The 27,718-nt window shown below is 52.7% G+C and overlaps 2 protein-coding genes across 3 annotated transcripts in view; both read left to right on the forward strand.

The window, feature by feature from the left end:
* Positions 1 to 16,313, forward strand: part of ACIN1 (apoptotic chromatin condensation inducer 1) — a 31,744-nt gene extending 15,431 nt beyond the window's left edge. The window contains exons 8-18 of the mRNA XM_065871694.1: positions 7,193 to 7,334; positions 10,788 to 10,830; positions 11,751 to 11,881; positions 12,012 to 12,128; positions 13,129 to 13,270; positions 13,610 to 13,755; positions 14,141 to 14,248; positions 14,389 to 14,496; positions 14,730 to 15,054; positions 15,159 to 15,259; positions 15,987 to 16,313. Coding sequence (XP_065727766.1) covers positions 7,193 to 7,334; positions 10,788 to 10,830; positions 11,751 to 11,881; positions 12,012 to 12,128; positions 13,129 to 13,270; positions 13,610 to 13,755; positions 14,141 to 14,248; positions 14,389 to 14,496; positions 14,730 to 15,054; positions 15,159 to 15,259; positions 15,987 to 16,313 — 1,690 coding nt within the window. The remainder of the gene's footprint in view (positions 1 to 7,192; positions 7,335 to 10,787; positions 10,831 to 11,750; positions 11,882 to 12,011; positions 12,129 to 13,128; positions 13,271 to 13,609; positions 13,756 to 14,140; positions 14,249 to 14,388; positions 14,497 to 14,729; positions 15,055 to 15,158; positions 15,260 to 15,986) is intronic.
* A 3,349-nt stretch (positions 16,314 to 19,662) lies between these two features.
* On the forward strand, positions 19,663 to 27,414 carry CDH24 (cadherin 24). Of its 2 annotated transcripts, none has more exons than XM_065871103.1 (11): positions 19,663 to 19,863; positions 20,044 to 20,338; positions 20,530 to 20,649; positions 20,726 to 20,893; positions 21,064 to 21,251; positions 21,599 to 21,852; positions 23,001 to 23,230; positions 25,461 to 25,582; positions 25,666 to 25,777; positions 26,141 to 26,389; positions 26,915 to 27,414. In XM_065871103.1, exons 1-11 carry the CDS (start codon positions 19,663 to 19,665, stop codon positions 27,412 to 27,414), a joined length of 2,439 nt encoding a protein of 812 aa, XP_065727175.1. The 2 variants fall into 2 exon arrangements, with proteins under 2 accessions (XP_065727175.1, XP_065727176.1); XM_065871104.1 differs by having other exon boundaries at positions 23,001 to 23,137.
* Positions 27,415 to 27,718: the final 304 nt, after the last annotated feature.

Genomic DNA, 27,718 nt, shown 5'->3' on the forward strand with positions numbered 1-27,718 from the left:
GTCTGAAAAGTGGTGGTGAGAGCAAAAGGAACCCCATATCTGGAATCATCTGACCAAAACAGTCAATTCCTTTAAGAAGGAGGCAGCAGAGGCTTCTTTTTGTAAACTCAAGACAGTGTAAGGGAATTGACTCAGGCATTTTAACTCAGTCTTTAACTCACATTTACCAGCTACATGTGAGCCTGGGAACACAGTTTAATAAAGGATGTTGAGGATCTACAGAGCACCTTACAGGAGAGTGCTGTTTTTTAGTTTTTTTTATTTTCTCTGGTTATAAGCTATCATTTTATTAAGCACAGTCTATCCTAGTTATCTCCCACAGTGTACAAGACAGCAAAATATGAAGTCCATATCAAGTCAGAAGTTATTCCTTCTAAGACCCTTGGATTGATTTTACCATTTATGCAGTTAACATAAATTTTTTATTCCTTATGTGTAGTCCTAGAAAAATACTGTCATATCAAATTAAATTTGTAATTGAACATGTATGTCATTCATTCTTCTGAGCTAGGTATTACAAATTAAGAAGCCATTGAACCAAAATTCCTGGCTTCAGAGTCTCATGGGAAGTGAAAAAGAAAAGCATTGTGGAAATAAGATTGCTTAGCTTTTAGACATCAGGAATCCTATACTACTTTAGTGAATGTCCTGTGTAGACAGTTGGCCTAACTTTGTTCCATGATTGTTTTAATGGCATTTTAACACTAACACTATCAATATGATTTTTCCCTTTATGTACATCTAATTCTTCTTAGAGCTTCAGGCTATCTTTTGCCTCTGATTTTGGAGGGTGGTGGGCAGTGACATGGTTTATTATCTCATTTTCTTGAGACTTTAACAATAATTATGTACTCATTATTGTAACTTTTGCCTTGCTACTGTCTATTCTAATATTCTTGCCTCTGCTGCCATCTTGTGGCCATCACATTTTTGGTTTGAAAGCTAAAAGTTCACTCTATTGCCTTTGAAAAAAGTTTTTGTTTTTCCATTTTGGAATGGGTACATTATCCTTTGGAAAAGGGTTTTTCTTCTAGGACCTTAAAGTGAAAAACCAGCGGATTCTGGAAGGTGTTCAGGATTCCCCAGCTACACCATCGATGAGGAAATGGGGTGACACCTTCCCTTCCCTATCCATCAATCAGAGATAATGCCTGCCTTTCCCTCCCCTATCCCATGGGAGTATAGCATGTTTTTTCTGTAATGGCAGTTTCAAAGTAGATGTTGACAACCTGCTACTAATTGGGCCTGAGGAAGTGCCTCCTGGGCACCTTGAGAGGCAAGTAATTTTCTGAAAAGCTGCTTGCTTGTCCTCAAATCCTGTGGGTCTCTGAGATCCTGGCAACAGAGTGGCACTTTGTGCTGTTTTGAAGCACCTTATTTAATGGAGTTTTGCATGCAAGTCCAGGGCAAATGAACCTTGGAGTTATATACAGAGTTTTTCTCCTCAGGTAAACGTGGCTTTGATCTTCATTTATGACTGAGCTCATCTAGTCACATTGATTCTGGCATGGTGATAGCAAGTGGCACCTTGGGCAAATATTGAGATTGTCCATTGTTGCCTAGGCAAGCTTCGGTGGAGCAGCCCATAGGTTAGAAATGCAGTCTGAGCTCAGAAGTAGCTCTCACACATCGCTCTTACTTGCTTTCCTTCTGCCTACCTTCCACATGGTCTATGCAGCAGCCTAACAAAATGAGATGCTCGAAACCCATAGGCTCTTCTGGCACTGGATTTGGTAAATGAATCTTTGAGAAGTTTGCCTACATTTCTGGAGGCCGTACTAAACTGATTCACAACACTCCTTCTGGTCTTTCACCCCTCTAGAGTGCTAGTGTTCAGCCTGGTGATCTCTGGAGCCCTGGCCAATTTTAAAAGTGGGATCAACAGTGAGTGCTAAATGGAAAAGACCATTTGTAGCTTAATCTTGGTTTTCCTCTCTATCTCAACAAGAAGTCATATGAGTTTTAAAAAAACAGAGCTGGGGCCTGTTGATTCAGTAAAGTGTTAAAAAAAAAATTAGACTTCAAGGACCTCTCACCACTTGGAAGAGATTGCCTAAATTTTTTTGGCTGTGCTTGGTTAAATCCATTGTGATTCTGATTGTGCCCTGAGGAACTCTAGGTTTATGAGGTAAGGTGTCTTTTTCATTTCTTGGGGCAGGAATTTGTGAGCCCTCAGTTCTGTTTCACTTGAGCCCCGTTCCAGAATCTAGTCCTCTGCCTGCTTATAGATACAACAAAAATTTCCTCATACAGCAGAAAATAATGGTACTCTCTTTTTACATTAAAAAACATAGAGAAAAAAAAAAGGGAAAGGAAAAACTTTGTGTGGGCAGCTGTATCATCCAGTAATAGTTAATTCAAACCCCAATTTTTCTAAATACAACCTTCCTGTATACACAAACCTTGCAGGCAATAGCAGCGTTGGGCTCTTGGCACTATGCTTATTTGTTTTTTCGCCTGAGTAGGAGGAAGGAAATGGTCCTTTAAGCCAGTATGACAGTGTAATTGATACTCCTCAGGGGACCTACAGTGCCAGTATGCCAAATGATGCATATTTTTAAAAAGTAAAATTTATTGTTATCAATAGAGTTTGCTCACTGAGAAGTTGGTATCTAAGGACACACCCTCTAAAACCATACAGACCTCTGTTATCTTGGGACTGGTATGCTCCTGAGGGTATTCTATGTTTAAATCTCACTGCCTAAGGGTAGTCAGATCCCACTGTTTCTTATTAAATTTCACATCAGGTCCTCAGTTCCTTCTGAATTTTCTATAGTAACTAAAGTTCAAACATATATGTCTATAGAAATTTCCCTTTCCATTAGTTTTTCTGAATCTCATTCCTATTCAGATGTGAACTCTAATGTGATGTTATTAGCCCGTAAGTAGTTCTGTCCTTTTCTTCTGGGCTACAAATGCTTTGTGCACTGTTTAATTTTGGGTAGATATCACCCACCCCCATCCCTATGCAGTTTCACTTATTTTTTCAAAGGTATCAGAAATACTTGTGCAAGAATTTAAATAGTGGGAAAGGAGATGCCTTTTGCATAAAAGGGACTACAAAGAAAAGCTGTGTGGGGCTCTGACGCATAGCTAAGAAGGCTTTGGGACTAGTCCTGCAAGTAGATTGAGTCCCATTTTGGGATAATTTCGAGGCTTCCTCTTTTTCTTATGAAAATGAAGTTTTGGGAATTCTTCGGTCCCACAGGTTTGATCATGGGGAAGTAGACAGCACAAACTCATTGTGTCTTAAGAAGACCAAGAATAACGTCATAAAATTCTTATTCTTGAAAAAAAAACGAGATAGAATTTCCAATTGAAAGAAGATTCTTCCTCCAGGGATGCCACTTTTGGAGAGGCATATTGGCAGCTGAAAGTATTTTAGGACAATTGATGGACAGGGAACATGTATTTGAGGATGTTTGAAGGTAACATTTCTCTGTAGGATAACGGTGTCTGTGGGAATTCTATCCAAAAATACTTATTAAGAAGAAAACCTTTAATTCAGCAAGGATTTACTAAAATATCCACTTGGTACCCCCAATGACAACCTAATTGGGAAATATTTACTGAGCGTTTCTTTGCGTTAGGCCCCAGGCTAGGGGTCAAGGGATGCAGTCTCTGACCTTGAGGAGCTCTGCAGGGTAGAGGTGAGGGGGAAGTAAACCAGCAGGTACTAGACAGTGATGAGGGCATTGCTGAGAACCTGTCAAACCAATTAGTGCCTTTACATCAGAGAAAGAGCAGTCTACTCTTTGAGGATGCTCAAAAAAAAAAGCTCCCTAGGTGTCACCAAATGAGATAATGGCCTATTAAATGTACACGTGTTTTATGCACATCCTTACCTTGACTTGGGGTGTCTTCCAAGCCAGACTCCTAAGAGCAAATCTTTATCACACTGTTAGATGAGATAGGTATTGTTATTAACCCTATTTTACAGATTAAGAAACTGATACACAGAGGGGATCAGGAACTTGCCCGATATTATGCTACTTGTGTGCGGGGTGGGGCTGAGGCCTGGATTGAGACCTAGCCAGTTTGACTCCAGAGCTCTCAACCTTACTGAGCAGCCAGGGACCACTCAGTGAAAAGGAACTCTAGTCTGATGTATAAACGCGACTGCTTTAGCATGCAGTTGACATGTAAGTTTAAGATTTTAAGCAGGAGGGAGGAAATTTCAGTTTTGACTAAACGCTCTGGTATTACAAATGAGATAATACTAAGTTTTTGGTTAAGTACACAGAAGCTTGTCTTAGTGTTAAACCTTTACTGCCACTGGGATACAAAAGGAGCACCTTTGCAGTCAACAAATGGGCATTTTGAGCATCTACTGAGTGCTTTTTTGAATGGGTAGAGGCAGCTTCCCATTTTACATTATTCTGAAGATGCCCCTGATTAGTAATTTCCATTTAGTTCCCACTTTCTGCCCAGCAGATCGGCACACACCCCACCACCACCACCCCTACCCCTGTCCCCAATAACAGTCCTCTCATTTCAGTTTCTTATCTACTTCAGAGCCCTCATTTTGGAGCCCTTCTACCCAAGGTCCCCTTGCCCTGTTTATCCATTTCCTTTCTGGCTCCTGCAGACCCTGGGGCAGGGTGACCTTATTAAAGACTCTGTGAAACAAAGTTGTCTGTCTTCTCTTCAGAGACACCTCTCCCCTCCTCTACTGGTAATTCAAAAAGGAACTTTCTCCTTATCCACTCCTTCCATCTCCCTGAAGAAAGGATACGTGGTCATTGCTCGTGGTGAGCAGCCAGTTACCATACAGTGATTGGATAGTGCCAAATCTCATCCCACCTCCCCACCTTGAACCAGCTGATCTGGTTTCAGTGTTCTATGCCTGGCTTCTCAGGTAGAGGAAGGTGGGCACTTAAAAAGTGCTCGTGATCCTCCCCTCTGTCTCTTTGCAACTTTGGCTTTGTTATCTTCCTTCTTATCATTTTTCACTCCCAGCTCTGCTGTTTCCTTTCCTTCTATTCTCTGGAATCTTCCAAGCAAGCAGCTGTAACTTTGTATGTCCTCTCTACCCAGCCCCCTCCCCCGCCCCCGTGGAAGAGGAGAGAGCACCCTCTCCCTGTGGGGTTAGGCCTCGGTAGCTGTTGTAACCTGAGAAAAGAAGGAAAAAGGCCAGGCCTTTTGAGCCAGCAGTGAGCTCCTTGTGGCCTGCCAGAGTATAAGAGCCTTGCTCACTCAGCGCCCTCCCTCTCTTCTTTCCCCTCCCCTGCTGCAGCAGGGCCCTCCCCCATCCGCACACACGGGCTGCTGGGTAAGTGGCAAGATGGCTCCCCTGCATGTCTCCGGCTGATCGCCGCCGCTCCGCCAATACAATAGAGCCAGCCACTACCAGCAGCCTGGCCCTCTTCCTCCTCCTTCTCCAGAGAGACCAATCCAGCTGAATTCGGGGTTTGCCGTGAGGACTTAACGCTTATCTCTTAAAAGCCAGATCTATTTTAGCCTCCCCTCACCACCACCACCATCTCCCCTTCCATTTACCATTTTTTGGATCCCCAGTTGCTGCATCTCGATTTTCTCTCTCTGGATCGGGTGGTTGGGGAGGAGGTGGTGGGATCTTGGGACAAGGAAGGTGTTTTGGTTTTTTTTTTAATTTTTTAGGATTTTTTTGTTTGGTTTTTGTTATTTCTTCCATTCCAGAAAGGGATAAACAGCACTTCCAGGGGGAGAAAAAAAATCATGTTATCAGAAAGCAAAGAAGGGTGAGAGCTTCACATTTCCATGTATCCCTTTTCCCCACCACTCTAGCTCCCCTCATCTCCCTTCTCTTCCCCGTGGCTTTCATTCCGTCTTTTCGTTTTGATTTGTCTTCAGTCATTCTGCTTTCCCCCTTTGTCCTTCCTGCCCGGTTTCTAATTGGCCCCACTTGCCCTCTGTGTGTGGGAAATAGGTATTTTTTGGATAAGACTTTTCTTTAGATTTAGGCAGTTGAAGCTCGTGTTTCTGTGGGAGCCTATTAGCTGGGGGCACATTTCCGATTTTCTCCTCCCCCCCTTCCCATGCATCCCTCCCTGCCTGCTCTGGGGAGGCTGTTCTGACCTCTGGGTGTCAGGCAGCCTGTTGAGAATGCCGAATTTTCTGGTGTTGGTCAGCCTGGGGAGGCTTGCTTTCCCCTCTCTTGAGACTTAGGCCCCTGATCATCTTGATTTGATTTTTTTACCCCTCAGTGTTTGGGTGGTAGTGGGGATGAGATTAGAGTTAAGAAGTTCAGGATGAAGACAGAAAAAAGAAGATGGGATAGTTTATCTGAAGTGGACCTCTGGGATTCGTTGCCTGCAATGGGAGCTGACTTATGTGATTCAGAGGGGTGGGGGAGTGGGTTCAGCGTTTGTGGGGGGGATGCGTGGTGTAGGGGAGGGTGTGTCCTGACTGGGAGGCCTGCTCTCTTTATCTCTTGGAAGTTGGAATAAGGGAGTGGGAGAAACTGGGCGAAGGCCGAATGTAAGAACAATTCCTACACCTCTGAGCAGGTAAAAGTGGCCTGGTGCTTCTCTGAGCTTTCATACTCTGTCTGGCAGTTTTTGTTTTTCCTTTTGGATTAGAGGGAGTCCCTGTTAAAGCTTGAACCCTCGCCAACCTTCCTCTCCCTGCAGCCCTCACCCCCACCATTTCTCCATTCCTGGTGTCTGCAGACCCTGAGGGTCAGTAGGCTTTTGCTTACTAAGCAGTTGATTAAACCCAAGGTTGGGATCATCTGCCACAGCCCTGGCTGTTCTTTCTCCTCTTCTTAAGGTATCAGGCTTCCCTTAGTTTCTCATGCAGCTTGGCTAAGTAAAGGTGTCTGCACCCAGGTCTAGGGAGGCCACGGGGTTGTAGGCAAATCACAGTTACTTTTGAGGGACTTTGCAGAGAGGGATGTTTCTCCTCTTCATATAGGGGTACTCTGGTGAATTACCTAAGAACATTGGAGCCCTGACCCCACACATCACAGCTTTATCCCATCTGGGCAGTGAGTGAATGTGGTCGCTGTGATCTGTGCTCTTTCCCCTAGGAAAACCGTTTCCTGGTTTTCCTGGGGGGACAAGGTCTCTAGTCTGATCTAAAAAGCAGCCCTCCCAATCCCACCCAAGTGATGAGGCATGGGGGTTTCCTTGACCCAAAACCTAACGTCTTGCTCTCTCTTCCCCTTGGTTCTTTCCTGCCCTTCCCTCCCAACCTCTCCCCATACTGACAGTGAGGAGAAGGAGGAAGTGACCATGGACACAAGTGAAAACAGACCTGAAAATGAGGTTCCAGAGCCCCCCATGCCTATTGCAGACCAAGTCAGCAATGATGATCGCCCAGAGGGCAGTGCCGAGGATGAGGAGAAGAAAGAGGTAAATATCCAAGCCACCTGCTGGGGTGGGTGGGCAGGAGTGGACCTGGGGGAAAGAATAGAGCACTCCAGTGATCCCTCGTACACAGTGGGATAGCTTAAAGAAGGGACTAGGCAAAGACTTGGATCAGGATAGGGCCAAGGGAGAATTCGCTGGTTTAGCAAGGGAGACCCCTTGTGATGGGAACAGGGCTCCTTTATTCCCCTTTCCTTGTTGGGGAAGTAGTGCAGGTGGGGAAGTTTGTAACCAGCGGGAAAGTCAGCTAATGGCCCTTTAAGACCCAGGCTCAGCTTTACCGGCTACCTTCTTTAGCTTCTCCCTGTGGTAACCCCTCTAGCTTTCCCTCCTTTTTAAAAGTGTGTTGGAGATCAGCGCCATCTAGTGGGCCGTGATGGTTCTCAGCTGACCACCATGCTGAGGAATTTTTGTTCCTCATCTGCCCCCTAGTGGTCTCATTGCAGAGATGTAGCTACTTAGAAGCCAGCCCCTGGGGTCATCCCAAAGGCCCCTTCCCCATTTTTGTGACCTCTTTACTTACTTTTTTGGCATATATCTTATTTTGTGTCCTGAACCCAATTCAGGGGCTCCCCCCATCAGAGCCAGCGAAGTCTTCTTGGCTCTTAAAGTAATTAGAGCAAGAATTAGCTGGGTTTGGGAGTAGGGTAATAGGGTGGGAGGGACTGTTGTGTGTGTAGCCTTTCTTTGGTGTGTGTTGCGGGGGTGGGGGCCGGTGAACGTGATTTGATGTGCAGAATATTATTTATTACAAGGTCCTTCTTCCCCGTAAAACTTTGTCCAAGTACCTCATGTACGGTAATCCGCCCGTAAAATATAACCCTGCCCAACTGGCCAATCGCTGATGCCGCCTCTTCCTCTGGACCCACCCGCTGCTCCTGAGCTGCCCAGTCAGCCGAGTCTGCTATCCAGGTGTCTTGGCCAGAGGGGGGCATGTGTATGGGATCCTGTGATGGGCCCCCTTTTGCCTCCCTGCCTTGCTTACATCAGGGGGCCAAGAAGAGCACTGTTCTGGAGAGACTTGTATTGAGAAAGCAAAAAGCATTTGGAAAGGGGTGGACTTGCATCATCTCCCTCTTTGGGACACCCCAAGAAGAGCTTGTGTCAGTGCTGGGGCGCCTGCCCACACGCCCTTGCCCTTTTGAGGACTGTGGGTTGCCTTATTTGCTACAGACTGTTGGGATCCCCATCTAGGGCACCAAGACCTCCTAAAGAGTCAATGTTTGTGATCACAGTGCCATGCTGTAAAATACTGAATGGGGCTCTCCGCTTAAGCTGTGACGACTAGGAACCCTGCAGAGAAGTCTAGGGTCTGAGCCCAGAGATTTAAGGCTGATGACAGCCCAGCCATGTATCACCACTTGCTCATCAGATGGACTTTCCTTTGGTCCCTGTTGTCCATGGTGAAGGGCAGCATATGTTGGTTGCTCCAACTTCTCCTCCATCCCTGGAGGCAGGGGCTCATCCACCCACCTGACTGGAACCGCTGTCTCAGCTGGAGTCCCTGAGGAGATGCCACACACCACTCTCAGAAGAAACGTATTCTGACCTTGCTGCTGAATGTGTGCCAGGTCCTGGGGCTACCCACCTACTACCCCCAGGCTGCCTTCAACAGAGGCTCCATGATCCCACTCGGTGAGAGGACCCCCTCCCCAGTTACAGGCAGAGGAGAAAGGGACTCTGGAGTCATCACCTGGATTCCAAGTATTGGGTGGTGGTGTTGCTGCAGCTTGCCACTGATGGACATAGGGTCCTGCCTCTCACGATAAAAGGCCAGGACCATTTCTGCTACATACAGGCCATCTCATCAGGGACTGCAAGATGATGCCCCTACAGGGCCGGGACTGATGTCTCTGCCCCCTTTCCCCCGTACCCCTCGCTGAGCCTGGCCACCACCAGTGAACTGTCTTGACATCATGGAAACTGGGCAGCGTCCCCCCACACGTTTCCCTCCCGCCCCCCCTGCGCCCCTGGGAGGACTCTGGCAGTGCCGTGCTGACCACCACGCCGTGCGCCCACCTTTTTTGCCAACCCAACCCCCCACCAATTGCACAGCGCCTAGCAGGGAGGGCTCATTCTGATTGGACCGGCGGTTGACTAGATACAGTACACAGTGAGGTGCGATTGGCTGAACTGAAGATCCCAGGTGTGAGATGGTACCTGGAACATTTGTCATATTCCTAGTTTATTTTCCTCTTTATTTTCTTCTTTCTCCTCTTTTTTTAATCTTTTATTTTAATTTTTTTCTTTATCTTTTTTTCTGATTTCTTTATTGGATTTGTTTATTTATTTGGTTCATGTTTTTCCTGTTTTAATTAAGACTTTTTTTTTTTCTCACTAACTTACCCATCGAGAGCGGCCTGGCTAGGGGTCAGGCTGGCCCTTAACGGAGACCAAGGAGACTTGGTTAGACGACACAAACGGGGCTGGGGGGTGGATGGGGAAAAGGGATTTCATCAAGAGGGTTCCTGCCCTACCCTTTAGAAGGGTGGTAGGTCTTAGTTTTTCCAGAAATAAGCACTTAAATCTAAAATGCTCTATTCCCTTTTTTGCTCTCTCTCTTCCTCTTTTTGCTCTGTCCACAGTCTTTCTCCCACTGAGTGTTTGGGGCAGAGACTTGCTCAAAAGCAAGTTTGGAAGTTTCTGGTCCTTGGCAGAGCCCCTAAGGCATAAGCCCTGTTTGGAGAAGAAACAGTAAAGGCTCTGCTAGAGCTCCGTACAGTGGTCAGAAAGTCTGAAACTCCCTAGAGACAGTCTGCCCTGCATAAAAACTTGTCTTTACCAAAGACACCTTTAAATTCTCTCTGCTGGCAATTGGCTCAGGAGGCTCATCTCCAGTGAGTCTGGTGCTGCCGTCCACAGTGTGGTGGGCATCCAGGCAGTCTTAACAGTCTGCTGTCCAAGCCGCTCAGAGCCAGTGTCAGTGGATGTCAGGCTGGGCACTGAGAAGAAGAGGAGGGTTATGTTGTCAAAGTGCCATCCCAAAGTTGGTTTTCCTTGTTTCCTCGTGTTTTCCTCGAGTTAGCAAGGAAGACCTTAGAAGGACCAGATGACCCAGCTCTGGACATAGCTTGTTGGGCTTGGCATCCTCTCAACCAGTAGAGACAGTGGAAGAGGGCATGACCAATGCTTTTAAAGTGCTGGGAGGCTACTGAAATAATTCTTCCAGCTTATTTCTGGTTAAGCTAATACATAGGTGTGGTATGGACTAGATGACTTTTCCCTGCTGTGATGTTTGGTTTTATTTTTTTCTCTAACTTGCATTGATTCTGCTTCGTTTTTGCCGTTTGCCGCTTCTGTTTTGGTCTCTGTCTGTCTCTGTGTCTCTCTCTCTCTGTGTCTTTGGAGCCTATGCTAAGACTGCCCCATCTAACCTCTTTCCCCCCTCTCTGTGGGGTGTGTCTCTTTCTCTTTTTTCCCCTTTTCTTCTCTATACAGAGCTCGCTGCCCAAATCATTCAAGAGGAAGATCTCCGTTGTCTGTAAGTCTAGCCCCAAATCCCTGATACAGGTTCGGAATACCATAAAAATCAGAGTTGATAGAGAAGTAGATTCCCATTCTCTGTCAGTGGCATTCTTGCGTCGCCCCCTGCCATCCCACCACCTCCACCCAGCAAATCTACATCTTTTGGGCGTAGGTAGTGTTTCATTTTAAAATTCAGAACTTCACAAACAATCCTTGTTATTTTTCCCCAGTCACACTTCTTTCTTAACCCTAATGAGATACACCGTGAGATGTCTTACCATTTCTTATTTAGTCCTCCTGCTTTTATTATTTCAGATGTCTGAACCCTCAGAACGAGGAGTGGGTTTGAGGGATTCCTATAAAATGCTTACCAGTTTATACTTTATTCTAAGAGAGCGTCTGAGAAAATGAGAGTGCCCACACCTCCAACAGTAACATCTTTAACATTTTGCCAATGAGGAACTCATTGGTCTTTATGACTTTAAATAGGTCTTTAAATAATAGGTCTTTATGACTTTAAATATATCAATCTGTAGTGTGAAAATAACCTCAAGCATGACCAGGTCACATCATGATCTAAAATTAAATTAACTTGGATTTTAGTATCACATAGTCTTGTTTTTCTCATTCCCGTGTCATCCACTGTCTTCCCCAGTACTTTAGATTTTCCTACCACTAAAAGTTTAAATTGCTTACCAGCCTAGTTAGCTCTTCCTTGTTGCCTTCAGAGATCAGTAGTTTTCATCTTTCAGGAAGTGGCTCTAGGCCTTTCATTGTTTACTCTGAAGCATGGTTTCCCCAGTCCCCAAATGTGGTTTCCTTAAGTTAACCTTTTACTAAAATTCCAGTCGAAGGCTCTCTGTGGGTGTTGTGGTGTGAACCAGCAGAGGGCCTGAGAGCATCTAACTGTGGGGTCCTATTTCTTGGGGACAGCAGCTACCAAGGGGGTGCCAGCTGGAAACAGTGACACAGAGGGGGGCCAGCCTAGTCGGAAGCGGCGTTGGGGAGCCAGCACGGCCACCACACAGAAGAAACCCTCCATCAGTATCACCACCGAATCACTCAAGGTGAGGTGGGAGGGGCCGGGGAAGGGAGGATGAGACATGACGTGGGAGTAGACATGGGCCCAGTGTAACGGGGTGGGGGGTATCTGTGTCCCAGAGCCTCATCCCCGACATCAAACCCCTGGCGGGGCAGGAGGCTGTTGTGGATCTTCATGCTGACGACTCCCGAATCTCTGAGGATGAGACAGAGCGTAATGGTGATGATGGGACCCATGACAAGGGGCTGAAAATATGCCGGACCGTCACTCAGGTAAGCCTCCTGCACCCCACTTTGGGGGAGGGGGCCATGGATGCAGAGTGGGCAACTGAATGAGGAGCTAAGGCGGAGTCCTAGAAGGGAAGTCTGCCATCTGTGCAGAGGGTTGGGTGAGTTGGCCCTTGTAGGGTATGAGTCAGCAGGCTACCAGATCTAACCTGTAGCCTGTAATAAAGTTCTGTAAGAACACAGCCACCCCAGTTCATTTACTCTTTTTTTGTTTATTTTTGGCTGCGTTGGGTCTTCGTTGCGGTACGCGGGCTTCTCATTGCGGCAGCTTCTCTTGCTGCAGAACAGGGGCTCTAGGCGCATGGGCTTCAGTAGTCGTGGCACATGGGCTCAGGAGTCGCGTCTCACGGGCTCTAGAGCACAGGCTGAGTAGTTGTGGCACACGGGCTTAGTTGCTCCGCGGCATGTGCGATCCCCCGGACCGGGGTTCAAACCGTGTCCCGGCATTGGCAGGTGGATTCTTAACCACTGCACCTCCAGGGAAGCCCAGTTCATTTACTCTTATCTCCGGCTGCTTAAGTGCTATAATATCAGAGTTGAGTAACTGCAACCATATGGCTCACAGAGTCTAAAATGTTTAATATCTTGCCCTGTACAGAAAAAATTTGCCAGTTCCTGCCTTAGTTTTCCTCATGGCAGAGTTGAGGCATTACAAATCCCAGGATCTGGTGGAGGTGAACATAATAATGAAATTTCCTCCCTAGTGGAAGAAGCATGTTAGGTTGACTTACCACCATCTCTCCCTGAGAAACCGGAAACTGAAAAGAATGTACCTGCTTGGTGTTTAAGAATCCCTCTGTAGGGACTTCCCTGGTGGTCCAGTGGCTAAGACTCCATGCTCCCAATGCAGGGGGCCTGGGTTTGATCCTTGGTCAGGGAACTAGATCCCACATGCCACAACTAAGACCCGGGACAGCCAAATAAGTAAATAATAAATAAATCAATTTAAAAAAAAAGAATCCGTCTGTTATCTGATACCTTACAGGTGGTGCCTTCCGAGGGCCAGGAGAATGGGCAGAGGGAAGAGGAGGAAGAAGAGAAGGAGCCTGAAGCAGAAGCCCCTGTACCTCCCCAGGTCTCAGTAGAGGTGGCCTTGCCCCCACCTGTGGAGCATGAAGTAAAGAAAGGTAGGTGCAGCATTATGAGTGAAACATGTGGCCGCCTGAATTCCCAGAGCACTTTATTTGGACCTCTTTTAAAGCGTTTAATGTTTTCTGCCTCGTGTTCTAGTATTTTACACATGTCTTCTCCTAGTTATCAAGCTGCTTGAGGGCTAGGTTTGAATCTGTTTAATTTTTGCATCTCCATAATGAGGAGATCAGCCTGGACCGTACCTTGCACAGTGCAGGTGCTCAGCACATTTAGACGGGACAGTGACTACTGGTAGGGAGTTTTAAAGTCCTGCTGGAGGTGGAAGAGCCAGCGTTGCTCCCTGCTGAAAGTCATTCTTGTGCTCTGTTTGATAGTGACTTTAGGAGATACCTTAACTCGACGTTCCATTAGCCAGCAGAAGTCGGGAGTTTCCATTACAATTGATGACCCAGTCCGGACTGCTCAAGTGCCCTCCCCACCCCGGGGCAAGATCAGTAACATCGTCCACATCTCCAATTTGGTAAGTCATTTTTTTCCCACAGTGCAGCTTGGTTTAGAGTCTGAGCTTTGGACTCATGTTTCTTAGGTTCAACTCCTGGATCTGCTGGTTACTCACTCATTGAGTGAGTTATTTTACCTCACAACCTGTCTCATCTGAAAAATGGGGAGAAAAAAGTATCACCCTGCAGGGTTGTCTTGAGAATTTGTAGAGAGCCTGGCCCATGATGTCTCAGACAGTGTTACCACTCTTCTCACATTCCTGATGGAGGGTTCCTAACCTCTCTGGCCTCACCCAGACTTGGAAGCTATACTCCTGTGACAGTGGTGTGGGAAATCTTCAAACTAGTTACATGAGTATAGTTCTTGCCTTCTTTAAGACCCTGAAATTTCGCTTTCATTGGCAGGTTCGTCCCTTCACTTTAGGCCAGCTGAAGGAATTGTTGGGACGTACAGGAACTCTGGTAGAAGAGGCTTTCTGGATTGACAAGATCAAATCTCACTGCTTTGTAACGGTGAGGGGAAGAAACTGATTCTCTAGGTTGTGGCCTGTATTTCCTTTTGTGACCATCGTGGGCAGATTTGAGGGCATTGTGGCAAGTGGGAAGGGTTGAAGGCCTGTTGTGACCCTCTGCCTTCTCCCTCCCTCTGTCAGTACTCGACAGTAGAGGAAGCAGTTGCCACCCGCACAGCTCTACATGGGGTCAAATGGCCCCAGTCCAACCCCAAATTCCTCTGTGCTGACTATGCTGAGCAAGATGAGGTAAGAAACCAAGGGAAAGGAAGGAGGCGGGTAGGGGCAGGGGAGGCCGTTATCCACTAGATTCCAGCTGAGATCCCGGCCAAACCTGCCGTCACTGAGATTCCTTTTCCCTCCTCTTTGGTTCCTTTAGTTGAACCATGGGGCTCCAAAGTCTGTTCACTGGTACCTGGGCTCCTTCAGTGGGAGTGATGTCATCTTCATCCTGACTATCCTTGTCCCTCCTCTACCCGCAGCTGGATTATCACCGAGGCCTCTTGGTGGACCGTCCCTCTGAAACTAAGACAGAGGAGCAGGGGGTACCACGGCCGCTGCACCCCCCGCCCCCGCCCCCAGCCCAGCCACCACAGCACCCCAGGGCAGAGCAGCGGGAGCAGGAGCGGGCGGTGAGGGAACAGTGGGCAGAGCGGGAACGGGAGATGGAGCGGCGGGAGCGAACGCGATCAGAGCGCGAATGGGATCGGGACAAAGTTCGAGAAGGGCCCCGTTCCCGATCACGGTCCCGTGACCGCCGCCGCAAGGAACGCGCAAAGTCTAAAGAAAAGAAGAGTGAGAAGAAAGGTACTTAGCTATGGGGGGCACACATACTCAGTAGTAGGTGGGAAAGGGACCCAGGTGGGACAGAGTCATACGCATCAAGTCTGACTCACTTTCTTCCACCTCAGAGAAAGCTCAGGAGGAACCACCTGCCAAGCTGCTGGACGACCTTTTCCGTAAGACCAAGGCGGCTCCCTGCATCTATTGGCTCCCACTGACTGACAGCCAGGTGAGCACACGCCTTCCTGCCTTGAGGGGCACTCAAGCTCAGGAGGAGCCACCTGCCAAGCTACATCAAGGCTTGGGAGTGAGCAAGGGGAGAGTCGTGTGACTACGAGAGTGAATAGGCCCAGGTATTGGCTTAGAATAATAAGGCAGAAGCTAAGCATCACAGAAAGAGGCAGTTTTAAGACCCAGTTGATTGAGTGGGCCATAGAGAAGCCAGAGCCATAAAGGCTAGAGGTAGACACGAGATCGGAACTCTGTGTGTGTCCCAGGAAGCTGGTGGTGCCAAGCGTGCTTCTTGGAAGTTGATTTTAGTTAGCTGAGAAATCTGTGTTTAATAAACTCAGCTGTTTCTCTTTCTAATTTCTAGGGGTTTTAGCTTTTTAAATCTCCGTTTCTTTGTGATGGGCCTTTTGGGAATTGTAGGTTTATGCTACTCCACTAGAGAGAATAGAGATTTGTTCACATCGAGTTAGCTTAGGAACTACCAGAGGCCAGGCATGGATGGTGCCACTACCTGTCGTGGGCATAAAAGATGAAGACTGGGAGGAGGGCTTGGGGCTCTGAGACGAGGACAGAAGTGACTGCTGAGGCCCTGCCCCTTCCTGCATAGCAGGAAGGCTGACAGTGGTCCAGAGCTAAGAGTGCAGGGTCCAGGTGCAGGGAGACCAGGTGAGACTCATGTGAGCAGGGCTGAGGTACCTGTTCTCTGCCTTCCCTGCCTGCTACAGATTGTTCAGAAGGAGGCAGAGCGCGCTGAACGGGCCAAGGAGCGGGAGAAGCGGCGAAAGGAGCAAGAAGAAGAAGAGCAGAAGGAGCGGGAGAAGGAGGCGGAGCGGGAACGGACCCGACAGCTGGAGCGAGAGAAGCGGCGAGAGCACAGCCGGGAGAGGGACAGGGAGAGAGAGAGGGACAGGGAGCGGGACAGGGGAGATAGAGATCGGGAGAGGGACAGGGACCGGGAACGAGGCAGGGAGAGGGACCGCAGAGACACCAAGCGCCACAGCAGGAGCCGGAGTCGGAGCACGCCTGTGCGGGACCGGGGTGGGCGCCGCTAGCCGCTAGCCGGGAGAACACTAGGGAGAGCTGCAGGCACTGGCCACCCTGCCCCAGGGGGCTTCAAGGCCACAGAGGGATAGGTACAATCTCCACCACCCTGGAACCAGGGGTCTTTCACACCATTTGCCCAGTGCTGAAGTCTGGCTGCCACCTGTCCCCACATACCAAATGGAGCAGTGGGCATCTTCCCACCCTACCCCCGTAATCTATCTCTTGGGACTTAGCCCTCTCCTCCCTCTCATTTCCCATTAAGTCTGTGAGAGGGAGGAGCTATGTTAGGGAGGGAGGTGGTTGGCCCAGAGCTGGGGAACAGCCAGGAGCCCCAAACCTCTCTCTCGTTTTTCCTCCATCCTGCTCACCACCTCCTTTGGTACTTGCACCCCCCTTTTGGGAACAGCCGGGGCCAGGACTGGGTCACCTATGAGCTGAATCAGCATCTCCTCCTGAGTCCCAGGGCCCCTGCAGTTCCCAGTCTCTTTGGTCCTGCAGCCCATGCCTCCTGCCCACCGGTTCCACTTTATATCCACCTTTTCCTTTTGTTCAATTTTTATTTTTATTTTTTTTATTATTAAATGATGTGGTCTATGGAAAATAATAAAATCTGACTTAGTTTTAACTAGTGTGATTGAGTGGCTTTCCTTGGGCAGGGCCTGGGTGAGAGCCATGTTGAAGGGGAGGCTGCAGCATGCAGAGCAGCCAGCATTGCTTGCGTTCCATACACTTAACGTAGGCTGCTGCTTCCTGGAGCAGGGACTTCCCACCCTCCCTCCATCCCTGCCTCGGCTCTAGCCACACACAGCTGTGGATCTTCCTCGCTGGAGGGCCGAGGGAAAGACGCCCTGGGAAGAGGGGTGTCCCGGTGCTGTGCTAGAGGCATTTGGTCACCTGGTCACCACCTTCAAGGTGCCGCCCATAACTGCCACCAGGGGGCGGCAGCCGCTCGCTCAGTAGGCTCCTGTAAATGAGCTTCCCAAAAAGGCTCCGTGCCCTCCCGCCGACGTCGCCTCGGTCCCTGCCCTGTTTGTTCCCTGGGCCCAGCCCGCGGACTCCCTGGACCTTTCTGCTGTGCTTAAAGCCCCCAGCCGGCCCGCTACCCTTCCCTGCACAGGTTCCCAAAATGCTGCCGCCTCACGGCCGGGGTCCACAGCAGCCTCCAAGGCTGGTCCGGGGGCGGCGAGTCGGGCCTCCGCAGTGGGCTCCAGATTCCCCTGCTCACTGTGCGCTCGCCCTTCGCCCGGCTGCGGGGGGCGTGCGGGCCGCTTCGCGCTCCCGGGTGCGCCTTCTCCGCTAGCTCTTCGGAAACGGCCTGGCGCCGTGGCCTGGAAGCCCTACCGCCCGAGTGCCCCTCCAGGCGCTGCGGGCCCGGCCCGGGAGGGGCACCGCATCTGTATGCGCCCGGCAGCGCCGAGGGGGCGGGCAGCAGGCACCGCCCCCGCCCCCCGCTGCGCGGCCAGGGCTGGCCGGGGAGGGTCGGAGGCTGGGCCCTCCCGCGCGGCGCGGAGGCGCCTCGCTCCTCCGCAGGCGGAGCCTCCTTCCCCCGCCCCCTCCGTCTCGCTCCCTTGTTCTAGCCGGGGCTGCTCAGACCTGCAGCGGAGCCGCGGCGCCCGCTCCGATCGGCTCGGGGCTGCGCCCCCGGGACCCGGCGACGGGGGCGGGCGGGGGCGCTCCCCACCGGGCTGGGCCCCTTGGCACTGCCAGGTAAGGGCGCCTGCCCTGGAGCCCGCGGTTGGGAATCCTCGGAGGGGCAGCAGGGGGCCCGCAGCCTGCGGGTGTCTTCAGAGCGGTGAACGGTGCGCTCCGCGACTGGGAGCCCACTGCCGGCTCCCTTCTCCCGCGCTCTACCGCTTTCCGTTCTTCCCTCGCACCTCTCTCTCCCTCTTTTTCCCATCTTCCTCTCCCTCGATTTCTCTTCATCCTGCCTTCTCTCTGCCTGTTTGCCGTTTCTGCCCCTTCCCTGGCTCCCCAACCCTTCTCTCTCCCTCTTGCCCTGTCTTGCTCCATCTCTTCCTCTTTGCCTTTTTCTTCCTCCACCTTTCTCTCCTCTCCTGTCTTTTCTTTTTCCCGCTTTCCTTTCCTTCCCCGTTCCTTCCCTCTGCTCTCCTCTTCCCTTCCCTTCCCGCTATCCTGTTTCCCAGTCCTCTATCGCCTTCCTTCTCTCCGTCCCGCCTCCCTCTCTGGCCCCCGGCTTCCCTCTTCCCTCGGGAAGGAAAGGACTGTCAGGTGTATGTCTGCTCTAGGGGAGGAGGGGCGCAGCCACAGCCACCTGAGGGGTGCCCGTTGGAGGAGAGGGAGGAGACAGTGGTGGGAAGGGTCCTCTAGCTTCCTTCCCACAGCCCCTCCTGGCTGCCCCTTCTCCCAGAATGAAGTTCCGCACCGGGGCGGCCTGGTCTGACCCCGGCAGCTAAAGCTGCCCCTTCCTGGTCATCACATGTACTGAAGGCCCCTCTGCCCCCTCTTCCACCCATTCTCAATCCTGGTACCCGTGACTCCTCTCTGCCTTTCAGGCACCCAGGCTACCTCCTTTGATCTCTTTCCTCCTGTCTCTTGGTGCCATTCTGTCTCTGTCTCTGTCTGACAGTCCCTGAGTCTTGGTCTCACCCTTAATCACGCTGTGTCTCTAGCCTCTGGGTCTGCCTCTGCTCCCCCTCCCCAGTCTTCGGCCTCTACCACCCCTCTTCTTTCAGCTCTGGCCCCCCACTCTGCCTCGGGAGCCCAGTCCCCCTTCAAGGACTTCAGCTAGCTGTGTGCCGCGGGCAGGTTCTGGAGAGGCGGAGTGCCTGTGGAGGACGGACTTTCACAGGCTCTCAACCCTGTCTGAGGCTGCCCTGCTTGTCATCTCAGCCTGACCTAGGCGCACTGAGACCCCACCTCCATGAATCCCAATCCCTGGATTTTAAGCCCTTTCCCTGGTAGCCCCCATCTCCTCCAGCCCCAAGCTGCATGCCCACCCTGGGAGCAGAGGGGCCAGTTTGGGGTTCCAAGCCCTCCCAGCATCCCCTCTCCTATTTTCTTCCCAAGCTTCTCTACTCAGAGTTGAGTGGCCGGAGATTTATCAGCTTGGAGGGCTGAAGGTGAATACGGGCAGAGCCTGGGTGGAGGGAAAGATCAGACTGCTCTCTGTCTTAGTCTGGGTTCTGGGCAGTGGGGCGTCTGGTTCCTTGGAGGTGTGATCTTCCGCATCTAACTTTGGGGAGGTTTAAGAGTTTAAGGGTTTCCTTAACCGTAAACAGCTGCGCATCCTGCAGGTGTGGATCCATGGGGCAGCCCCAAAGCATCTGCCCCTCTGCCCCAGCCAGCTCATGCCTCAGCACCCGGGAGCAGTGAACAGAGCCCTGGCTGAGCCCAAACATGTGGGGCCTGGTGAGGGTCCTGCTGACCTGGCTGGGTGGCTGGAGCTGCGTGGGGCGCCTGGCAGCCCCAGCCCGGGCTTGGGCAGGGTCCCGGGGGGCCCCAGGACCAGCACTGCTTCGGACCCGACGGAGCTGGGTGTGGAACCAGTTCTTTGTCATTGAGGAATATGCCGGACCGGAGCCTGTCCTTATTGGCAAGGTAGGGATCAACCCCTCCCATGTCTACCCTGACCCTCAAGGCCCTGCCCTGTAACTTCATCACTTCTGCAATGACCTTGGTCCCTCGGGACACCCAACACTCCACCCAATCCTAGATTTAGACTCTAACTTTCTGTCCGTATGCTTGGAACCCGCTGCCATGTTTCCCCGATCCCTACAGCTGCACTCAGATGTGGACAGGGGTGAGGGCCGCACCAAGTACCTGCTGACCGGAGAGGGGGCAGGCACTGTATTTGTGATTGACGAGGCCACAGGCAATATCCACGTCACCAAGAGCCTGGACCGGGAGGAGAAGGCACAGTACGTTCTACTGGCCCAAGCTGTGGACCGAGCCTCCAACCGACCCCTGGAGCCCCCATCGGAGTTCATTATCAAGGTGCAAGACATCAACGACAATCCACCCATCTTTCCCCTTGGGCCCTACCACGCCACAGTGCCCGAGATGTCCAATGTCGGTGAGTACCCCAGGTCTGGACATCCCGGATCCCATCTCCTAGAGTGCCCTCACCTCTCCTTCCCCGACTGCTTTCAGCCCCAGAACCCACCTCCTGCAATTCAGCCCTGCTCATGTCTGGGTCCCGCCCATCTACCCTTCTTCCCCACTTGGCTCTGCCCCGGCTGAGCGGAGTGCCGGGGTCCCCCACAGGGACATCAGTGATCCAGGTGACTGCTCACGATGCCGATGACCCCAGCTACGGGAACAGTGCCAAGCTGGTGTACACTGTGCTGGATGGACTGCCTTTCTTCTCTGTGGACCCCCAGACTGGTGAGGATAGAGCTTGGGAGGCAGGTAGGGCAGCCGTGGGGACAGGCACCCCCTGACTCATCGTCTCTCCCCCTAGGAGTGGTGCGGACCGCCATCCCCAACATGGACCGCGAGACACAGGAGGAGTTCTTGGTGGTGATTCAGGCCAAGGACATGGGCGGCCACATGGGGGGGCTGTCGGGCAGCACTACGGTGACGGTCACCCTCAGCGATGTCAACGACAACCCCCCCAAGTTCCCTCAGAGTAAGGGACAAGTGCCCCACCTGAGCCGCCCTTTGACCAACCCCCAGCCCTACAGCCTCGGGAGAAGCCTCCCCCACCCCTCCCCCAGCCAGGCCTGGGAGAAGGATGTGCTGGGGGAGGGAGGAGGACCGGGGACCTCTCTCAGAACGTCTCCCTCCATCCACTCCAAGGCCTGTACCAGTTCTCCGTGGTGGAGACCGCTGGGCCGGGCACCCTGGTGGGCCGGCTGCGGGCCCAGGACCCAGACCTGGGGGACAACGCCCTCATGGCATACAGCATCCTGGATGGGGAGGGGTCCGAGGCCTTCAGCATCAGCACAGACGCCCAGGGTCGAGATGGCCTCCTCACTGTCCGCAAGGTTAGCCTCCCGTCTGCTAGCGCTGCGGACCCACTCACACCTGCCTCCTGCCCCATGGGACACGCTTCTAACAGGGCTAGAACAGGCTCGGTCGGGATCCCTGTGTTGGAGCTTAGAGATTACGGTCATCGCCTCATCTTTCAGATGAGGGCCTAAGGGCCAGAACGGGGGAGTGACTGGCTCAGGACTTTGCACAGAGCAAGTCTGTGACGGAACTGGGGGCAGACCTAGAGTTCTGACCGAGTAACCCGCGCCCCACCCCACCCCGACCACCGAGGCCACTGCCCCTCTGGTGCCCACCTCCCGGGGTCCCCCCTGCCTCAGTCACTCCGTCCCCCTCACCACAGCCCCTAGACTTCGAGACCCGTCGCTCCTACTCCTTCCGTGTGGAGGCGACCAACACACTCATCGACCCAGCCTACCTGCGGCGAGGGCCCTTCAAGGACGTGGCCTCAGTGCGCGTGGCTGTGCAGGATGCCCCAGAACCACCCGCTTTCACCCAGGCTGCCTACATCTTGGCAGTCCCCGAGAACAAGTCTCCCGGGACCCTGGTGGGCCAGGTGTCAGCTGCTGACCTGGACTCCCAGGCCAGCCCGATCAGGTGAGCTGGGGTGCAAGCGGGCTCAGGGCCAGGGCCAGGCAGCATGCTATTCCCGCCCGAGGATGTGCCCCCTTTACTGCAAATCACGCTCACCTCCTGGCAGAAGTCTCCCTTGCTGCAGGCCTGGGGCCAGGGCAGGGCTGGAGGACCTTGCTAACCCCTCCCACACTCTCCACCCATCCCTCTGGGTGGATGATAGTAGCGCCTCCCAGTGGCAGTGCGAGCAGATGGAATCTCATCTGATGAGTGCGATGGATCAGTTGATGGCCATGGCTATTGACCACTAGCTCAGCGCTTCACATTTTACCCACTTGATAACATTTCCTTCTCCCAACAACCTGTGAGAGTCGGATAGTAGATAAGCGTAGTAACCGTATCAGCTCCGGTTGCTTTAGAGCTGCGGTCCCTGACCTTCTCGGCAGCAGGAACCGGTTTTGTGCAACATAATTTTTCCACGGACGGAGGGGGGTTGGGGGGGCGTTGGGAATGGTTCAGGCGGTAACGCGAGCGGTGTGGCTCAGTTCCTAACAGGCCATGGGCCAGTACTGGTCCGCAGCCCAGGGTTTGGGGACCCCTGCTTTAGAGACCTGGCCCTGAGAGGTTGAGTAATTTGCCCAAGGTCGCACAGTCAGTAAGTAGCAGTGCTGGGATTCAAATCCGGACTTGTCGGCCCCAAGAAGACCCACTCTTTCCACCGCCCCAGCCAGCATCCCTGTCATAGCACTGAGGGAGTCATTCCCATTTTGTAGTTGAGGAAGCAGGTTAAAAGATTTGCCCAAGGTCACACAGCTGGCCTGAGACAGAGCAGGGCTAGAACTTCGGTCCCTGGTCCCCAGAGCAGAGCCCCAGAAGTCGGAAAGACAGGCAGTGTTTACCCGACGTCACCTCTGTCTCTCTCCCTGCACGCCCATGAAACCCAGTCCCCGGCATGTTAGGACAGGTGTTTAATGTTGATGACTCCCCGGGGATATTTGTCTTTTGAGGGGACCCTAACGTGAACTATGGCTCTGGGTGCACGTCTCTGGCCAGCTCAGGCCCTCTGCCCAGCTGAGCCATGAGGCCCAGCAAAGTGAACAGAGGGAGGGAGGGGTAGCTGCAAGCTCTGGCCCTGCTGCAGATCAGCCCCCAGCCCCACTCCATCTCCCCAGATACTCCATCCTCCCCGACACGGACCCGGAGCACTGCTTCTCCATCGAGCCTGAAGATGGTACCATCCACACGGCAGTGCCCCTGGACCGCGAGGCTCGTGTCTGGCACAATCTCACAGTGCTGGCCACAGAAGTCGGTGAGGAGTCCTGGGCCCCCCGGGAGACCCGGGAGGAGGCAGCAGCCTCCCAGCAGAGGGGCCGTCCCTGGGGACGTATGGGGGTGGGGGAGGGCGGCTAGTGCCCTCACACCCTCACCCAGCATACAGCCACTGGGTCCCCAGCCTGCATCATCACCACCAGGCAGGCCTTCTTGTCTCCTGCCTGGGCTGGGCACAGTGGGTCTGCCTGAGCATTTCCCCTCACCTTCAGTTGGCTCCCATACCTGACTTTCCCCAACCCGGAAATAAACCTAACCTTGAATAGCTTCCTGCACCCTGGGAGACCCCTGCCTGGCCCACTCTCTGCTTCAGGCTGAAGGGGCGTCAGGGAGGGGCTGGGCCCCTCCTCTGGGAGCTGACCGGGGCCGGGGTGGGGAGGTGGTGCCAGGAGCCCCTCTCTGGGAAGCCCTGCCGGGACCCCTCAAGGGTGGGGAGAGGGACCAACTCCATGCACTGCCCATGTCAGTCACCGGTCACCAGTAGTGTGGTTCAGCCTTAGACCTCCCTCCCTTCTATGAACCTCTCCTCACCACACCTGCTCATGCCGCAGGGTCTCCTACGTTTGCCGTCTGTGTCCTGTTTAGGGAAGTTGTCCCTCTGTGCATACATACTTGTACATGTCAGTGAAGAGCTATGTGTGTGTGTACACGTGGGTGTGTACTTACATGTGTATGATTCCGTATGTGTGGGAAGTACATATACATACATACCCATGTTTGTGAGTATACGTCTATAGCTGCATATACGTGTACGTAGTTGAGTGTATAGAATTGTATTTATATTATTTGTACATATGTGTAATTGGATGTACATAGTGATAGATACAAGTAGCTGTTTGTATATATTGTTGTGTGCGTGTGTTTGTGGACAGATAGTAATAATTTACTATTTATTGTGTATCGGACACTGTTCTAAGTACCAAATGTGGGTTAATTCATTTAATCATCACCGCAACTTTATGAAAAAGGTACGATTTTTTCCCCCATTTTAAAGGGAGGAAACTCGGGCAAAGAGAAGTTAAGTAACTTCCCAAGGTCACACAGACATTAAGTGGTGGGGCCTCAGTCCCAGTCAGGCTGCAGAATCTCAGCTGTTATCTCCTCTGCCATACTGCCTCTCATACATGTCGAATTGTATGTAGATAGGTTTATGTTTATGACCATGCAGCTCTGTGGCAGTGCATGCGTGTCTGTCTGTGTGAACATCCCTGTGTGTATTTGTGGTATATGTAGCGTGTCTGTGGCTGCCTGTGTATACGTAGCCCTGCGTGTGTGTGTGTGTGTATTCCCCTCAGTGTCTTCTCATCTCCTGCCAAATCCTGCACCCCAGTATTGACTAGCAGGCCCTGGGCCTTAACTGCAGCGAAGGAATGGACCCCAGCCCCGTCCCATCTCAGGGTATCCCAGACCCTTTAACCAGGCAGTCTGCTCCTCTGCCCAGGCTGTCAGCTCAGCACCTTCCCAAAAGCCAGCCAGCTCTCCCTCAACTCGGGGAAAAGACTAAAGGAACTGTGAGGTTTAGCCTAGAGGAGGTGAACACTGGGGCAGGCAGGGATGCATAATTTCCATTTTCTCTTGGATGCCACTGGCAGTGAGAAGCAAGGCAGGGTAATGGTGGGAGCCACCCAATGACGAGGGGGCCTGTGTCTGGCTGTGGTACCCAGGGTGGCCTGGCTCTGCCCCTGAGTATCACGTAGCTCCTCCCTCCCCAAGGTCAACTCTAAGTGATACTCACTGCTACACCACAACCTCCCAGACCTCTGATGGGGTGTGTGTGTGTGTGTGTGTGTGTGTGTGTGTGTGTGTGTGTGTCCACCGGTTTTGTGCATGAAAACGCATTCTCTGCATCTTGGGGGTCGTGATACTACATTCACTGTATATATCGAACATTCACTTCATGTATGTTGCATTTGTTTTAAAGCACTGAGTGTACATCAAATGGATGGTATGAATGTGTTTGTATGTTTCATGGCTACTGTCTGTGCATCCGGTATGCATCCTCTGTCTCCCTTTCCTTTATGGCACGTGTACCCTGCTTGTGGGTTATTGTATATGTACGTTATGGGTGCTACACTCCTGTTGAGCGTATATGGTATATGTATTGCACACATCTTGGGTACCACATGGCTGTTGTATGCACTTGTTCCATGCATTTCACAACATTGTTTGCTACTTGCATATTGCATGCATTATCTCATGTATCCCACATGCATGCTATGTGCTACGTGTGGCATCCATGCCCACACACCCCGTGTGTTGTGTGTGCTTGCATGGGGTGTACGTGTTTGTGTTTCTGGCTTCAGACAGCTCCGCACAGGCCTCCCGGGTGCAAGTGGCCATCCAGACCCTGGATGAGAATGACAATGCTCCCCAGCTGGCTGAGCCCTACGACACCTTTGTGTGTGAATCTGCAGCCCCCGGCCAGGTGAGCCGCTGAGGCAGAGGGGTTGGGAACTCAAGACCTCTGCAGCTGCCCACTCCGTACAAGGCTTCTTTTCTTCCTCCCAGCTGATTCAGGTCCTCAGGGCCCTGGACAGAGATGAAGTCGGCAACAATAGCCGTATCTCCCTTCAAGGTCCTCTAGACCCCGATGCCAACTTCACTGTACGGGACAACCGAGGTGGGTAGCCTCCTACAACCGTGCCCATGCCTGCTTCCCTCCTCTCCTCTACCACCCTCTGCCCTAGCCTGCCTACCTGGGCCCTCCACCCAACAGAAGGTGGATGTGGTTTTGGGGAGTTCCCTGGTGGCCTAGTGGTTAGGATTCTGGGCTTTCACTGCCGTGGCCTGGGTTCAATCCCTGGTTGGGGAACTGAGATCCTGCAAGCCGCGCGCACAGTGGGGCAAAAAAAAAAAAACAACACAGGGTGGATGTGGTTTTGCTCTTTGCAAACCTTCCCTACAGAAAGCTGTCTCCGTGGGCTGCAACGACCTTACTGGGAACGTGTCCCAGGAGGTGACCCAACACCTTCCTCTCCCACAGATGGCTCTGCCAGCCTGCTGCTGCCCTCTCGCCCCGCCCCGCCCCGCCAGGCCCCCTACCTGGTCCCCATAGAACTGTGGGACTGGGGGCAGCCGGCACTGAGAAGCACCGCCACAGTAACTGTCAGCGTGTGCCGCTGCCGGCCCGATGGCTCCGTGGCCTCCTGCCGGCCCGAGGCTCAGCTCTCACCTGCTGGGCTCAGCACCGGGGCCCTGCTCGCCATCATCACCTGTGTGGGCACCCTGCTTGGTGAGTCAGGCCACAGTGGGACATAAGTGTGGGGTCCAGGCCTGCAGGGTGTGTAGAGAGGAACGAGGACACTGGACATAGGGAAATCCATCCTAGGTCTCGAAGGAACCCTCATGCCTGGATTTTCCCACTGCCTCATGCATCCGAGACAAAAGCTCTGGCCTCATATCCCTGGCCTGTCAATCTAATGAGAGTCATGAGCCATAAAAACTGTTTATTGAGCCCTGACTCTGGGCCCCGTGTGGCATTGGGCACAGCACTTGGTATTTCATCCTTTCAACAACCCTGAGGGGTAAATATGTTTTCCCTCTTTTCCACACAAGCAATCTAAGGGCGAAAGACGTTCAGGGAAGTTAAGCAACTTTCCATGGTCACACAGCGAGTAAAGGGTTGAAGTCAGGATTCAAACAAGCTTTGCCAGATGTCAAACCCAGGGCTTGCCACCCCTAGGCCGTTCTGATTGGAACCAGGCTGCCCCACGCCTGGCCCTGCCGGCTCAGCGGCCCGTGTGCGCCTCTCCCCCAGCCCTGGTGGTGCTCTTCGTGGCCCTGCGACGCCAGAAGCAGGAAGCCCTGATGGTGCTGGAGGAGGAGGACGTGCGTGAGAACATCATCACCTACGACGACGAGGGCGGCGGCGAGGAGGACACAGAGGCCTTCGACATCAGCGCCCTGCAAAACCCCGACGGGGCCGCCCCGCCGGCTCCCGGCCCGACAGCGCGCCGAGATGTGCTGCCCTGGGCCAGGGCGCCGCGCCAGCCCTGGCCCCCCGGCCCCGCCGACGTGGCACAGCTGCTGGCGCTGCGGCTGCGCGGGGCGGACGACGACCCCAGCGTCCCACCCTACGACTCGGTGCAGGTGTACGGCTACGAGGGCCGGGGCTCCTCCTGTGGCTCCCTCAGCTCCCTGGGCTCCGGCAGCGAGATCGGCGGCGCCCCGGGCCCCGCTGAGCCGCTGGACGACTGGGGGCCGCTCTTCCGCACCCTGGCGGAGCTCTACGGGGCCAAGGAGCCCCCGGCTCCCTGAGAGCCGGCCTGGCCCTGCCCGCCACGGCGCAGCGGCCGCACAGGCCCTCTGAGTGAGCCCCCGGGGTCCAGGCAGGCGGCAGCAGCCCAGGGGTCCCCAGGCCTCCCCGATCCCCGTGTCCCTCCTCCCCACTTCCCCAGGGCAACCTCCTCCTTACCTCCCTCGTCCTGAGCCCCCAGGGCAACCTCCTCCTTACCTCCCTCGTCCTGAGCCGTCTGTTCGTCTCTCTCCAGGGATCTCTGTCTCTGTCTCTGACACTCTCCCTGTCTGGGTCTGCGTTGTGCGGCTCAGACTCTGAATCTCT

Source organism: Phocoena phocoena, chromosome 2 (genome assembly GCF_963924675.1).
Source record: "Phocoena phocoena chromosome 2, mPhoPho1.1, whole genome shotgun sequence".
Lineage (NCBI taxonomy): Eukaryota > Metazoa > Chordata > Mammalia > Artiodactyla > Phocoenidae > Phocoena > Phocoena phocoena.

Excerpts from the sequence above, each read along its gene's own strand:
- CDH24 (XM_065871103.1), top strand. The coding sequence starts at position 19,663 with ATGTGGGGCCTGGTGAGGGTCCTGCTGACCTGGCTGGGTGGCTGGAGC. Across the intron at positions 20,650-20,725 it reads CTCTGTGGACCCCCAGACTG|GAGTGGTGCGGACCGCCATC; the intron begins GTGAGGATAGAG and ends CTCTCCCCCTAG. Across the intron at positions 21,853-23,000 it reads TCCCAGGCCAGCCCGATCAG|ATACTCCATCCTCCCCGACA; the intron begins GTGAGCTGGGGT and ends CCATCTCCCCAG.